The 15,947-nt window shown below is 38.7% G+C and overlaps 1 protein-coding gene across 8 annotated transcripts in view; it reads right to left on the bottom strand.

Annotated features, from left to right (window-relative positions):
- CDC42BPB (CDC42 binding protein kinase beta) overlaps positions 1-15,947 on the bottom strand; it is a 138,352-nt gene that overhangs the window by 42,992 nt on the left and 79,413 nt on the right. For all 8 annotated transcript variants that reach the window (XR_012903286.2, XR_012903287.2, XM_075926513.2 and 5 more), the window contains exons 8-13: positions 10,690-10,938; positions 9,730-9,809; positions 5,919-6,082; positions 5,702-5,821; positions 4,100-4,233; positions 1,592-1,834 (exon numbers count right to left, since the gene is read on the bottom strand). Coding sequence is in view for 6 of the 8 variants with exons in the window: in XM_075926513.2 (XP_075782628.2) it covers positions 1,592-1,834; positions 4,100-4,233; positions 5,702-5,821; positions 5,919-6,082; positions 9,730-9,809; positions 10,690-10,938 (990 nt within the window). In the remaining 2 variants the exon portion in view is untranslated. The remainder of the gene's footprint in view (positions 1-1,591; positions 1,835-4,099; positions 4,234-5,701; positions 5,822-5,918; positions 6,083-9,729; positions 9,810-10,689; positions 10,939-15,947) is intronic.

Here is a 15,947-nt window from a genome sequence, read left to right as displayed (position 1 = left end):
GGGTTTTGAAGAGAGAGATTAGAAAGAGAAGGCGGCAAAGACTTTACAGCCTGTTAAGTAAGAGCATGGAATATGTAAAGGTAAGGTGGAAGAGACCTATTGCAGAAAGAGATAAATGGGCAATTAACCATGGGAAAAGCAGTGGAGAGAAATAAGAAACAAACACTGATAAATCTATTACAGGAACAGGAGAGGGTGAGGTTCTGTGGCTTGCAATGTGCAAGCCAGCAGATTAGATGATCATGATGATCTCCTCTGGCTTAGAGTCTGAGAGTCTATAATTAGAGGGGCAGAGTTGTAAATAGCCAACATTAGATAAGCTTTAATTGCAAGGGAGCTAATAAAGAAACTTTGAAAGGAATAACATGTTCAGAATTATGGTGATCATTTTAGCTGCCATGTTTTGGATGGCTTTGATGGTGAGGAAGCCAGAGTGAAGGAGTTTTACAAGCACCTACAGAGAACATTCTGAGGGCCTGGATGCAAAAAAAGCAGCAGCATTTGGACACAGCCAAGATGTTTGGAACAAAAGGGAAGGTAGGGTCAATGAGAATAGCAATGTCCTTAGACTTATCACCACCTAATCTTTCATTCACTGCTGAAATATCAACTCCTATGCCCAAATGGCCTACAATGCTCCATACAGCCTTAATTGCTCAATCTTTTAAATTTTCAAACAAGCACCTCTATCTTTGAAAGGACCTTCCACCCCATCTCATTCGCACTCCCAGTATAGGAGGAACTCCTTATGAACATCCACAAAGCTATCTTATTGCCTTTCCTTGAAATCCCTCCTTATAACTTCTTCATTATGCCTACAAAATAGGGACACCGATTTTAACTATTATCCTGACCAAAACTTCCCCACTGTTTCCTTGTACTTTCCCTTCTGTCTGAATCTACCTGTTGTCTCTTGTCTTATATTATAAGCTCTTTGGAGTAGGAACTGTCTTTTTGTTCCATATTTGTATTGCACCTAGCACAACAGGATTCTGGTACACGATTAGTGTTCTTATGTCATATGGTAATATTAATAACAAAATGATGGAGGTTACATAGAGAACTTTAAAATGGACTAAGTGGATTTTTTAACCTACAGTTGCACATACACAGCTATTAAAATAGCTAATTAAAAATGATGAGGGAACTAAGACTTCCAGTTTGGATACTTCCTGAATTTGAGAGCACATTGCTTAGTCTGTTTTACTGTTTCCCCCATCTCACACAGCCATGGAAAAGAAAAAAAACATTTTAATGAGGAAACTGACAGAGGTACTCAGAATAAACTGCTTTGGCCTTTGGTATTTACTAGATCTCAAACTGACACTATTTCTTGACATTTTTAATGAGAATATATTTTCACTGGATTACAAGCAATTAGAATACATGAGCAAAACACTACAATAACTCCTAAATCTTTAAGATGTACTCCACAAATGAAGTAAAATGTGTCAGAAATGCCAGGGGTACTTATAGACCCTATATAAATTATGGTTACCTTGGGGGTCGTTTTTACTTTTATGAAGTATGACTTAATTGAAGTATAAGAAACAGCTGAAAATGGTTAACCTTAAATATTTTGCTAAGTTACCTCCTTTCTGGCTCTCTCAGATTTACGAATTTCCTGTCTCATAGAATCAATTTTCTGCATGATCACTTCCATCTCTTCTTCTTTGTCACGAAGCTGTCGGGAGAACTTCTGTTTCTGAGAGCGCAAGTCTACCATTCTCTCATTGAGCTCTGAGAACTCCTGCATGGCTAGCTTTCTTTGCTGATGGGCATCTTTCAGTTCTTTGGATTGTGCCTTTAATCTTTCTGAAGCTTCCACAAGTTGCTGGTAAAATAAAAAAAGACAACATTAAAAAATCCACATCTCCAAGAAAAAACACAAAAACGGATAAGTCAAACAGACTTTCCTTTAAAGTTAACCATTTTATGTATTTTCAAATTTAAAAAATTCCAGGTTCATGCTGAGTTTAAGTATTGTGCTACTTCTAAACTGGCATTCTTCTCTGTGTAAGCTTTATTACTCCACCTGACTCTCATAATTTGTACACACAAATTAGTCACTTCATGCAACTCCTGATATTCCAACTCCATAATAGTCTCTGGTTGAAGAGAAGACATGAAGTATACCATCAGCCCAAAACAATCCTTATCTTAGTGCCATGTATTTGCATAAGGCATAACACAGAGAGAAGGCGATGGAGCCATCATGGAGCCACTGCGGTACATGCCAGCTGCTTTCAGGAGTGGTGCAGGGCCAGGGCAGGAGTAAACCTGCTTTAACCCCACTGCTCCACCACCCGGAAGCAGTCTCAGTTAAACGATGCCCAGCCAGATCCTGCATCTTGAACCCTAGCCCAAGCCCTGTACCTCCTAGTGCACTAGAAGTGGGTGCCTCTGCACCCAAACTCCTTCACAGAGCTTAGACCCTGAAACCTCTCCTGGACCCCAAGCTGCCACCCTGGGCTAAACCCAGAGCCCCTACCACACACCGAACCCCTTGGCCCAAGACTAGAGCCTGCACCCCAACACCCTACCTCAGCCTGATGGAAGTGAGTGAGGATGGGGGAAAAGTGGGGATGGAGTGAGCCGGATGAGGCCTCAGAGAAGGTGTGGAGCAGGGGTGGGGCCTCAAAGAAGGGGTGGGAAGAAAGTGGGGCAAGGTTATTTGGATTTGAGGTAGATCTTACATTGCACTTAAATTGAAAAAGTGATCTTGTGGTTAATAAGGTTGGAGACCACTGCTCTACAACAAAGGATTAATGGACACAAATCAGATATCTGAAATGGTAACATGCGGAAATCTTTTGGGGCATGTTTCAACTTACCCGGGCACTCATTAAATAGATCTAAAAATGATTATACTTTTACAAAGCAATTTAAAAAACCAGTTGGAGAGAGAATCTGCAGAACTTGCCTCCATTTGCAAGTCTGACACTTTTATTTAAGGTTTGAACAAAGACATGAACTGGATGGGCTATTATATTCAACATCGTAATGATAGCAAAAGCTGAGTATTGGGCACTTACAGTCCACACTCTGACAAGATTTTTTTCCTTCTCTTTCCCTCTCCATCCCCTCTTTTTCTGTTATTTATTTGTACCTCTGGATCCTTTGCGCCTTCCTTTGAAGTGTGTTGTGCCCACAAAAGTTCATACTACTATCTACATTTTTTGTTAGTCTCTAAGGTGCTGCAGGACCACTAGTTGTTTTAAGTTTTTTCAGTTACAGACTAACACAGGTATCCTTCTGTGACCTTTACACGTATTAACAGTTACTTTGTAATAGTTAAACTACTGCAGTGCAACATTGAGAGATAATATACTCTATTATATTAGAAAAAGGACAGCATGAAAGAGTTGAATTGTGCTAGATATATGTAGTATTACCCACTAAAGGAGAACAACAATCTTAAAAATCCTATAGATGCTCTAGCTTTGGCATATTGTTCCTTTATAAAATGGAAGTTAAAATTTCATTTACTATAAAGAGTAGCAGTGGACTCAATGAGGAATAGTTATCCAGCTAAACTTACTGAAATATTTGTATAAAATACATGTCAATAAGTCTGGAATTTCTTATTAGTCATACAATTTCAATTTTAAAACTTCTGTGAATATTTCAACATATTGAGAGTAAAGAAACAGCCAAACTGACCCTTCTTTAAACAATTAGAAAATTAATCTCCACATTCCTGAATACTTAAAGACTTTATAAATTATGTGTTTTGGCCAAGACAAACCAGGTTATTTTCCCTGGCTTTTCAACTTTCCACTATTTCATCAGGGATATCATGAACATACTGAAAAAGAAAGAATAAACTAATGCCTTAAGTACTAATAGAAAGCAGAGCTTTTAAAACTACTTGAATATCTACCAACACGTGATGTAGAATACATGTCTCTTTGAGCAGCTATTATTCATCTTGACATTCTATTACTGATTAAATGAATGGGTGCACTAATATGCTGACACATTGGACATAATGGAAAAGTACCATTTCAAATATTCAGGGAATGCTGTCACTGGGTCACATTTATTTTTGTGTTACCCGACGAGAGTGTTTTTAAAGGTATACACTTAAGAACATTACCTTATGAAGGTCCTCCTTCTCCTGCCTTAGTGTCCTGTATTGCTTTTCAAGTCCTTTCAGCCTGTGTGTGGAATCTTCATGTTCTTGGCGAAGTGAAACCGCATCTGCAAGCTGTCGTTCTAACCTATTTGAATCTGTACAGAAATTCAAAATAAGCATACTTGCCCCAGATTTACACCAAAAGCATAAGTAACAATGATACATGAAGAAACCACTAACTTTTGCTGGGAACTTGTTAAGAGTTTAAATGTTTTTTCTTATTCTTCCCCACTCCGGAGAGCCTTCTAGTCAATCTCTGTGCACAAGGATTCATCCTCATTTTTACTTTTTCACTTGTATATCTACTAAGAGCCCCAATGTCACAGAGACAGACATTTGTCCAGACACAAAAAATTCTGAACAGTGTTTTTTCTTTTTCTTTTTTTTTTTTTGCGGGGGGGGGGGGGGGGGGAGGGGGGAGGAGGGCGGAATGCCATCCTGCAAAATACAAGAATGGGGTGTTTTTTTAGTAGGGCATTATATTCAGATTAGGGTAGGTTTTAGGATGGCTAAAACTAGACAAAGACCTTTAAGGGAATGACTACTGAGAAGGAAGGAAGGAAAATTAGTCATGGCTAGGAAAAGGACTTCCCCATGAATGTGTGTGGGGTGAAGTCAATGAGTAAAGATGACATTAAAAACTGGAGATAAGGAAATTATGTGCTACAATAACATGGAATGCTCATATCTTCAGTGAGAAGATGCCTGAAAAGGAAAAAAATACAATTTGAGCTAAGAAATCTGGAAGGAAGGCAGAATGAAGGCTTTTATGAAGTGGAAAATGACAGATTAAGGGCTGCAGAAATTTAAGGATGATATGCTCACAAACTTAAATCTCTATTCTTTTTTTCTTTATAGTAAAGACAACTGTGAGCCTCTCTACTGTATAGCTTCGTTAAGACTAAAAGCCTGAGAGAGTTTAGCTAGCACTAAGTGAAAAGTAGCTCTAATTCCCTCTTTTTAAGGTTTTCTAAAACTAATCTCATATTTACATGAATGAACAGAACAGAGCAGTCAAAGAGCAGTTTCAATTAATCTATTTGGATCCAACAGTTGTCTTCCTTCTCTTGGGTAAAACCTGAGTACTTGCCTTTGTCAACTTGCCCATTTTAGACATCACTAGATGAAGATGCATTGAGTGGGCTCAAAACAATCAGACAATTTCTTTTTACTGCTTTCCATACCTAACACTAGACAAATGCCCCTTCATCCCATGAAAAAAAAGATTAAAAGCACAGGAAAGATTAAATTCAGAACCTATCTAACTGAATCTAACCAATTCCTTCTCCTCTTGGCTTCCAGTGGAATATGTGCTATCAGGCTCAGGAGGATGAGGTAAAGTTAACAGTTTATTTGAAAATACTGTACTGGTGCTTAATATAAGTATTCTAGTAAGTATCCTTTCTTTCCATTAGCATTCATCAATAACTTTACTTGTACTTACTCTGAACCAAATTCAAATCTAGAGAGCCAAGAATTCATGCTACTAACTGATACTAGAATTAAGTTATTACAGTACATGACATACCAATCAGAATATCGGCCATTAATGCAGACACTTACCTGCTATTTTGTTCTTTAAACGCTCAATTTCTTCATTTAACTTCTTGATTTCTTTATCACGGTTTGTGTTTCCCTTAACACAAGCTGAACCTTGCAGGGACAGCACAATCTGTGTAGATTCTTAAATTGAGTAAGAAAAAAATGTCAGCCAAACTAAAAACATTCTACTGCTTTTCATAATTTGAACGGAAAATCCCAGTAAATGTACACAACTAACCTTGCAGTTTTCCATTCAAATCTCGTTTTTCTTCCTCCAGTTTTTGTATTCTCCTTTCATAAGCCTCTATTTGCAAGCTGTTCTCTAAGTCATGTTGCACATCCATATCTCTTACTGCACCAGACTGCATTAAACTTCTTAAAGAGCCTCTATCAGAAAATAAACTGCAACCAAAACAATACATGGGTGAATATTTATCATAATCCGTAGCAGTTTCATGGCGGAATTCAACAACAGTTACAATTAAATTTCTGAGCACAACACTCAATGTGGTGCTACTATACACACTCGTGCCAAGGTTTTGCAGTTTCTCTCTCTCAAGCCTTTCTATTCCATTCAGAAATACACCTCCACTCCTTCACTATCACCATCTTCCATCTTTGCCAGTCTCCTGCTGAGGTCAGCTATGTCATTTTGATAGTTTTCAATTCTGCTTCTATTATGCTTTTCCATGCTATCCTTGGTCTATTTTGTCACCTCTTGTTCCAGGCATTCCAGTCCAATGCCTGTCTTATGTTATTTAGGTTGTTCCTCCATACATACACTACGCTTTAGAGACGTAATAATACAGTTGATTAACCGATAAGCAAAAGCTTATAGGTTAATGCTATAGACTACACGCATTTCCCTCTCCAATAAATTTTTAGCAGGCTGGCCAGCAACCTAGCTCAGCTCTGGCTTTCAATGGGTCCAGGACCTACCCGTGCTGTGGCTCCCTATTTAAAGTGTATAGGAGCCAAGCGGGCACGCAACCCAGCTCAGTCCTGACCCATGTTGGGGTCTGGGACCTACCATTTCAGCTCTGCATTTCAAGCGTATTAAGAGCTAGGCAGGAAGGTAGCCTAGCTCAGTTCTGGCTTGCGCTGAGTCCAGGCACTCAGGCTGCCCCCAGACAGGCACTGCTGCCACCCTGCACTGCTGCCTCTCACAGAAGCAGCAGCACAAGGCGACAGACAGCCATTCCAGAAGGGGAGTTTTTTAAACTGGCTCCCTTCGCAGACCAGCTCCCACCTAGCACCTCATGCTGCTGCCTCTGATACAGTGGCTGCTGGCCCCATCCAATAAAATTTCATGAGGTTACTCGACTATTCAATTAACCAATATTTAACATCCCTAACCAACCACCATCTCCATTTTTATTCTGTAATTTCCTGTCCTATTTGTTTCTGTTTCATCCTCCTCCAGAGCACTTCATTTGTGATTTTTCTTTCCTGGCCATCTGATACGGGGATGCTGTCTGAGGGAGCTTTTTACAAAAACCCTGAAGTTTATATAAGGTTTCAATAAGTTTCCTAGTTTCAGCACTATCTAATAAGACTAATTTTACAAGGGCTTGAAATATTCAAAGTTTAGTTTGGAGGGCAAGATTCTGTTTTTCCCAATCAGCTTCAGAGTTACAAAAGCATGCTATCTAGCTTTTGCTATTCTAATTTTAATGTCTTGGTCTGTTCCATCCGTGTTACTTACAATGCTGCCAACATACACAAAGTATCAGACCTCTTCTCTTTCTATACCAGATAGTGTTGGTTGTTTCTTGTTTGTTGATTGCCATAGCTTCAGTTTTCCTCAGTGTTGATTTTCAACTGTACTAATTATGCAAATGCCTAGAGATTACTTGTTCGGATTTGTATCTCTATATGTGAGTTGATGTAATCTACAAACTCTAGATCTTCTAAATTGTGTGTGAAAGACCACTGTACACCTCTTGGTTATACTGTGATCTCTCATTACCCAGTACACATTAGAAAAGAGATCCTTAGTGACTTGGGCTATGCCTGGACTGCAGGCTTCTTTCGGAAGAAGCTTTTCCAGAAGAGATCTTCTGGAAATACGTCTTTCAAAAGACAGCGTCTACACAGCAAAAGCACAACAAAAAAGCAATGTGCTTTTTCAGAAGATAGTGTCCACATTCATTGCATTTAAGTTTTGATTGCTGTGGATAGAGTGGCCACCAGGGCACCTGTGCTTTTTCCTGGAGGTCTCTTCTTTCAAAACCCGCCTTCCCCCCTCCCTTTCTCATCCACACACGCCTTTTTCCCAATAAGCTCTTTGGGAAAAAGGCTTCTTCCTCGTACAAAGAGGTTTACCGCTGTCGGAAAAACCCCTGTGTTCTTTCAACTTTCTGGTCATTAAAAACAAAACAAAACAAAAAAAAACCCCAGCAAACATTTTATCATTTTCTTTCATTTTACTGAGGCCTTGTTTCCTTATAATTACTTCCCTTCCAGTGTCTTTGGCTCCCTACTTTAACAGTCATATCTCCAATTATGAGGAGGGCGTATCTTTTCAGGACCTTGTCTATCAAGTTCTGTCTGTGCTAACAAAATTTTTTTGCCCCCTTCAGCTAATCTGATCTGTTGGAATAGTACACTCAATAATAGACTTTTCTGGAATCTTGATGTAAGTTGTACTGTCAATACTTTCTGAAACTCAAGCTTATTGTATCAGATCCAAGCCATCTCAGTATATATCACTGGCACTCAGCAGCCCAGAACCAAGCTAGATGACCAACTGAAAAAGTTATTTGTCCTAATGTGACCCATCTTATTTCTCTTGGGACTAATATATTTAATTTATATCTGTACATTTCTTTTGTTAATTGGATCATTTTACCAGGCTCATGTGCTGTTGATCCATTTTTTGTACCAATTTTGGTAAGGGATTTAGAAGAAATCAAATGTAATCAGCATAGTACTTTGCTTTGAGATTTGGTCACATTTCTCTTCTAGGTCTATCTAACCTGAGATGACTTGGAATGACTGCTGAAATTTACTAGCATGTGCAGATTGTCATTAGGACGTTTATTAAAACACAGAAACAGCTTATTAGTTCATTCCGAACTTGTAGTCAGGTTTCTTCTCTCTGTCATGCAATAGATGTCCTTATTTGACTTTAGTGTGGCATACAAAATAATTAAAAAAAAAAGGCACCCGGGCTCTTAGACTCTAATTCCAATTTGCTTGAAATGGGTCTTAGGAGTCTAAGTGAATCTTGGCTCATCATATTCTTAGAATGAGGAAACTCCAAAACAGCCATTGCAACCAACTTTCTGATGCCACACAGCCACAGTCAGTACCAGAAAAGATGGCCAATTTATAACTGCGCAGTGACCATCTACATTAGAAGCATCAAAATAAATAATAGCAGGATTTGGATACTTTCTACACATGAAAAGTGGTGCTTTGAATCCATTAATAAAAATCAGGTGTACTGAAATTTTGATATTGCTATAGCTTCTCTTTGAAATTAGATATTTTTTAAGTGTGATGACAAGCCAAAAATATCCCTGAAAAATATCGTAAGTCTAGCTGAAAACTAAAATAAAATTTACCAAACAACAAAGTTTAATCCTATGGTTAAGATATATGGGAAGTTACATCAGAAAAAGGAACTTTTTAAAGAAAAGTTCAATGGTGATTATATCAACTGTAACTATTCCATGTGAGATCATTAAAAAAAATCCAGAATACCATCATTTTGGTCCTCCAGAAAGCTATATTTATATTCTGTTTCTCCCAGAGTTAGTGCTGCAGTAGATAACTGCTATTTTAACATATATAACTATAGAAACCACACAAACACCAAAAATAAGAGACACATGCATCATAAGCTATATTTAAAATTAATGAAGAAAGACTACATATAAATAAAAATATTAATTCCTGTGAAGTCAAAGAAAAAATGTTCACGTATAGCCAAAAAAAGTGTATTTTATCTACATACATTCTTCAGTGTGCTTGTGAATGTAAACTGTCTAGGATTAGCCCTATTTGAACTATATATGTAACAAGCAACTGCTTCTTTTGCCTACCTGTCAGTTGTATATGTAAACCCAACAAAAGGTAAATGTAATCCAGAAAAGCCAGTATGAGAACTTGGTGGCACGATTTCCTGCATAAAAAGAACATGAGTGAAAACAAGACAAACATTTAAAAACCTTATGTGTTTTTTTGTTCCTTAATGCTCAGGAGGTCAGACCAGATGATCATATTGGTCCCACCTGGCCTTAGAATATATGAGTATAGTCTTTGAAGTGACCTTTTCGTAGAATGTATCAGTGCACAGCATGTAATTATTCATACTGCAACAATCTCCTACTGTACCAAAAATCTTCTCTCAAATATGGTCATTCACAATACAACACATACTGAAAACCCTCTTAGCTATGCTCCATTTAGAGAGCAATTCTGTTTGACAAATCCAAAATGTAATACATTTACAGATATAATATTCTTGTTCTTGCACCAATCTATCAAAATCAAACCCAGTGCTCCTGTGTACTATAACTTCATATTTCCATAAGATAAGCTCATGTGCACATAGAATACTTTCCCCTCTGCTCTTCTTGCTAAATTCATTCTTGTAAGCTATTAGGAGGCTGAGATGGAGGGGAGGGGGCAGAGGGAGAGGAGGGAAATCCTATTTTCAAGTATCCAAAAAGCAGAAATCTTGTTGACTGCAACCCAAGGATGGTCCAACAGGCAGCGATGAGTGTAACACGATCTCATGTGAACTACATACCTGTGATCATAAACTCAGAGCCTTGGGTGAGGCTTTGATGAGCAATGTGTCATCACACTCAGAGTTATATAATGCACATGCAAATGGACTTAAAAGTTGTAGGAAAAAATGTAACAATGTCATGGCTTTTGTGTGTTTGAAAGCTTAAACTATGTAAGCAGAAACAAGTTGTTCACTTCCGAACTAATAGTTTTTACTATTACTTTACGTACAGGAAGGTAATAATACAATGTTCAAATGAAAGACTCACAGGATTCCTCAATACATCATCATCTACATCAAAGTTTGATGTGTCAGAAGGACTGCTAACATCTGGAATATAAGGTGCTTCTAGGTTACGAATGTTATCCCAATTAAGTCCTTCAAAAAATGGATGTGATTTGAAATCCTCTATTCCATTCTGTCCCAGTCGACGTTCCCTACTACAGATAAGTCGCTGAATAAGGTCTTTTGCTTCTTCAGATACATCTGTCACATGGGATGGAAACTGAAAGCGTTCCTAGAAAAAAAAAATCTCATTTGTGAATTTTATATTGGAAAAGTCCCGTGAAAGAGAAAAAACAATTTTGGTAAAGAAGCTTACTTGATCACAGAAATGGCAATGGAAATGAATAATTAAAGCTACCATTTTCAAATCTATTATGAGTAATGGAAGTCTTCGGCATGATGAACAGAATAAAAAAAAGTAAGGCTGGAAAGAACCTCAAAACCATCAAGTCCAGCTCTCTGCACTGAAGCAAGACCAAGTATACCTAAGAAGGTATTTGTCTAAGCCAGGAGTGGGCAATAATTTTTAACCAGGGGCCACTTCAGAAATTTTTGAAGTGCGACCTCAGGTGGAAGGGGCAGAGCCAGGACACTTCCATATTTTCCCACCCACAGAGCCTGATTGGTCTGAGTGGGGGAGCATGTGAAGTCTTTGCACTCACTCCCCTTGCCAGAGAGAACTGCCATCAGTTCTGAATAGCTGGCAGTTCCCTCTAGGCAGGGGGAGGAGACTACATGAACCCCCCCACCCCCATGTCAATCAGGGCCTAGGGGCAGGGGAGTGGCAGGACCTACGTGGGCCAGATCAACTCGCTTGGCAGGCCAGATCCAGGCCAAGGAGGCCCTTTTGCTCACCCTTGGTCTAAGCTGTTCTTAAAATCCACAACCTCTCTTGGAAGCCAGTTGCATTGCTTAACTACCTTTATAATTAGAAAATTTCTCCTAATATCTAATCTTAATCTCACTTGCTGTAGATGAAGATAGTTACTTTTACTCCTGCCTTCAGTAGACATGGAGAACAATCAATCACTGACCTCTTTATAACAGTTCTCAATGTATTTGAAGACGTATTAGGACCCTCCTTAGCCTTCTTTTCTCTACACTAAAACATGCTCAATTTTTCAACCTTTCCTCACAGGTAAGACTTACTAAATCTTTTACAATTTTTGTTGCTCTACTTTGTTCACATCTTTCTTAAAGTGCGGTATTCAAAACTGAACAGAGTACAACAGCTGAGACCTCTCCAGTAGGGTGGGACAATTCATCATTGAATCTCATCTTTTTTATTTCAGATCAGTTCTCCAATACATCCAGGTCAGTTTTAATTCTAAACCTGTCCTCCAAAGTGCTAGAAACTCCTCGCAGGTTGGTGTCAACCACAAATTTTATAAGCATTCTCCCCATTTCATTAGCCAAGTCAGTAATAAAACTACAGAATTCTGAACACAAGACAGACCTGTGCAGGACTCCTAGTAAGACCTCCCAGAATGAAAGCAAACCACTAGTCTTTCAAACAGTTGTGCAACTAACCTTATAGTAATCACATTTCCCTGGTTTCCCTTACTAACATGAAGATATAAGCACATCTAAAGCTTCCATTCCCAACCCAAAAGACCAGAACCAAGTGAAAGAAGGAAATTAGGTTCTCTTGGCATGATTTGTTCTCAGCAATTTCATGGTGGCTACTATTTATTACATTATTGTCCCTTAGGTGTTTATAAATTACATGATTAACAGTTTTTCTTGTTGATAACTGGAAGGTACATTAGGTTGTATGGTTTAGGATTCCTCAGATCCTCTTTGTTCCTGTGTTTAAAGATAGGTATTAAATTTGTCCTTCTCCAATCATCTGAAATCTCACCTATACTCAATGAATTCTCAAGAACAGTTGTTAAAGATTGCCTCAGTTAGTTCCTTAAGTACTCAAGGATGAATTTCATTAGGCTCTGCTGATTTGAAAAATCTAATTTATCTACTCTTTAATCTGTTCTTTCCCTATTCTATCTTAAATTCCTTCTCCTTTGTTGTTAATGTAATTGCGATAAGCATCTGGTCACCTTTAGCTTTTTTAGTCAAGCCTGAAGCAAAATCTTTGCCCTTCTTGTTGTCAACTTACCTTCATCTTTTTCTTGCTCCTAATGTATTTAAACAACCTCTTATATCCCTTGTTAAGGTGTAATTCATTTCACAATGGAACTTCACTAGTATTTTTTCCAAATCAATTTTTATCCATTCCCGTCTGCTTTAATACATTATCAATTAGTTTTAATACACTGATTGTACACATTAATTGTATGATAAAAACTGAAGCTTTGACCTTTTACTTTAATTTTGATTCTGTATGGCACACTGGAGTAGAGTATGAGACACTAGGAGATCTTCACTGGTACACATTGTTACAAGTTAGCTACTAAGAATCTTTCCATTGCTTGCCAGAAACACGAATACTGTTATAGAATAAGGATGTTAAATTACAAGTAATTTACTAGTTGAGTAGTTGATGGAATTTCCATTGAGTACTTGATAGGCACTTCCACATTCCTCCTTTGAAATGTACAAGAGCCCCAGCTCCGCTCCGTTGTGTATTTCAAAGCAGAAGCACATGGAGCCCGGAGTCAGCAGAACTCTCGCTGGCCCCAGGTTGCAAACAGCGTGCCAGCTTTGAAATGTACAAGAGTCCCCAGTAGGGGCAATTTAGAGCTGAAGCACCCTCACGGAGCCTGGGGTCAGCGGGGAACTCCCCAACTGACTCAGAGTTCCGTGAAATTGCCCCAGGGAGTCCGACGCTGACCCAGGGCTCCATACTGCCCCTTTGAAATGCCACACAGTCCGCAGGCTCCACACGACATTTCCCTGAACCAGGATCAGCTGGGAACTCCCCAGCTGACTCCAGGCTCTGAGTGCTGCACTGGAGCCCAGGATCAGCTGGGGAGTCCCCAGCTGATCCCGGGTTGCGTGGAAACGTCTCTCAGAGCCTGGGGTCAGCTGGGAACTGATCCCAGGCTCCACACAGCATTTCTGCAGAACCTGGAATCAGCTAAGGACTCCCCAGCTGACCCCAGGCTACACGCAGCATTTTCCCATAACCAGTTGGGGACTCACCAGCTGATCCCGGGCTCCAGCATGGCATTCCAAAGTGTGCAGAGCCCAGGGTCAGCTGCGGAAATGCCACATGGAGCCCAGGGTCAGCTGGGGACTGATCTCGGGCCCTGTGCAACATTTCTGTGGAACCCAGGATCAGCTGGATGGCATTTCTCTGGGACCTGGGTCACCTGGGCTCTGCACGCTTTTAAATGAACATAAACATAAGAACGGCCGTACTGGGTCAGACCAAAGGTCCATCTAGCCCAGTATCCTGTCTACCGACAGTGGCCAGCACCAGGTGCCCCAGAGAGGGTGGACCGAAGACAATGATCAAGCGTTTTGTCTCCTGCCATCCCTCTCCAGCCTCTGACAAACAGAGGCCAAGGACACCATTTTATCCCCTGGCTAATAGCCTTTTATGGACCTAACCTCCATGAAATTATCTAGCTTCTCTTTAAACTCTATTATAGTCCTAGCCTTCACAGCCTCCTCTGGCAAGGAGTTCCACAGGTTGACTACACGCTGTGTGAAGAAGAACTTTCTTTTATTAGTTTTAAACCTGCTACCCATTAATTTCATTTGGTGTCCTCTAGTTCTTCTATTATGAGAACTAATAAATAACTTTTCTTTATCGGCCCTCTCCACACCACTCATGATTTTATAGACCTCTATCATATCCCCCCTCAGTCTCCTCTTTTCTAAACTGAAAAGTCCCAGTCGCGTTAACCTCTCCTCATATGGGACCCGTTCGAAACCCATAATCATTTTAGTTGCCCTTTTCTGAACCCTTTCCAAGGCCAAAATATCTTTTTTGAGGTGAGGAGACCACATCTGTACACAGTATTCAATTCAGTTTTATACAGGGGCAGTAAGATATTCTGGGTCTTATTTTCTATCCCTTTCTTAATAATTCCCAGCATCCTATTTGCCTTTTTGACCGCCGCTGCACACTGCGTGGAAGTTTTCAGAGAACTGTCCACGATAACTCCAAGATCCCTTTCCTGATTTGTCATAGCCAAATTAGCCCCCATCATACTGTACGTATAGTTGGGGTTATTTTTCCCAACGTGCATTACTTTACATTTATCCACATTAAATTTCATTTGCCATTTTGTTGCCCAATCACTCAGTTTGGTGAGATCTTCTTGGAGTCCCTCACAGTCTGCTTCTGTCTTGACTATCCTAAACAGTTTTGTAAAATGGATTTGCTTATCAGATAGTCGACTAGTCCTTAACATCCTTATTATAGAACTGTGGTTCTTCAGTTGGCTCTACCCATTTTAAAATGTATTTTTGATATTTTTAGCTATTGCTCTCCATCCCCTTCTAATTTTTAAAACTATATATAATGATAAAAATTAGCCTAATACCGCTGGCATGATTAAAAATTTGTTTTAAAAATTAAGAAATTTTACACAGAAAAAGTTGACTACACAGCACCAATAGCCTCTTTGAAAGTGATATTTACCTTGAAATTTGATAAGCTAATAAAAAATTAGTTCCCAAAATATTAAATTTTGTTTTAGCTATTTTCATTTGTAGTGTTTTGGGAACTTTGTATTTATACTGTTTTCCTTTTAGTAAATTTTGCTACTGAAATGGCTAGGAAAAGTAAAGCCGTATAATAATAAACTATCAAGCTTTTAAATTGTCAGCAACATTAATCCATTTAAAATCAGTTTTTATTTATTTGTATTGTGTTCTTATTGACAAAAAAAATATCAATCCTGTTCTCATATCTGAGATTCTCTACTAAAAATTCAAGTAATACTAGGCCATGTCAATCGGTAGTATGCATGTAAGGAAAAAATGTCAATTCAGTATTTTTAGCATCTGTACTAACTGCATTTTAATCTTTATGAAATATTTTACATTATAAATTATTTATGACTAGATTTTCATCTTTGCCAAATAAAGTCAACTTAAAAATTACACCTGAAGTGTACCTATTCTTAACAAATTCATATTTGAATTACTATAAATGAAAGCATCAGGAGTAGCCAAGTTAGTCTTTAAAGTGCTACCAGACTATTTTTTGTTTTTTAAGTTTATACATGAAAGGTAATATAAAATTGTTTTTCCGTTTTATGTTTATTTACTTTATATACTTGACACTGTCTATGAACAGTAAAGTTTCACTGTTTACCCTGTTCAGTC

The sequence above is a fragment of the Pelodiscus sinensis genome, chromosome 5 (assembly GCF_052426305.1).
Source record: "Pelodiscus sinensis isolate ZL-2025 chromosome 5, ASM5242630v1, whole genome shotgun sequence".
NCBI lineage: Eukaryota > Metazoa > Chordata > Testudines > Trionychidae > Pelodiscus > Pelodiscus sinensis.
Note: the sequence above shows the minus strand (reverse complement) of the source record. Positions and strands in the feature narration are given on the sequence as shown.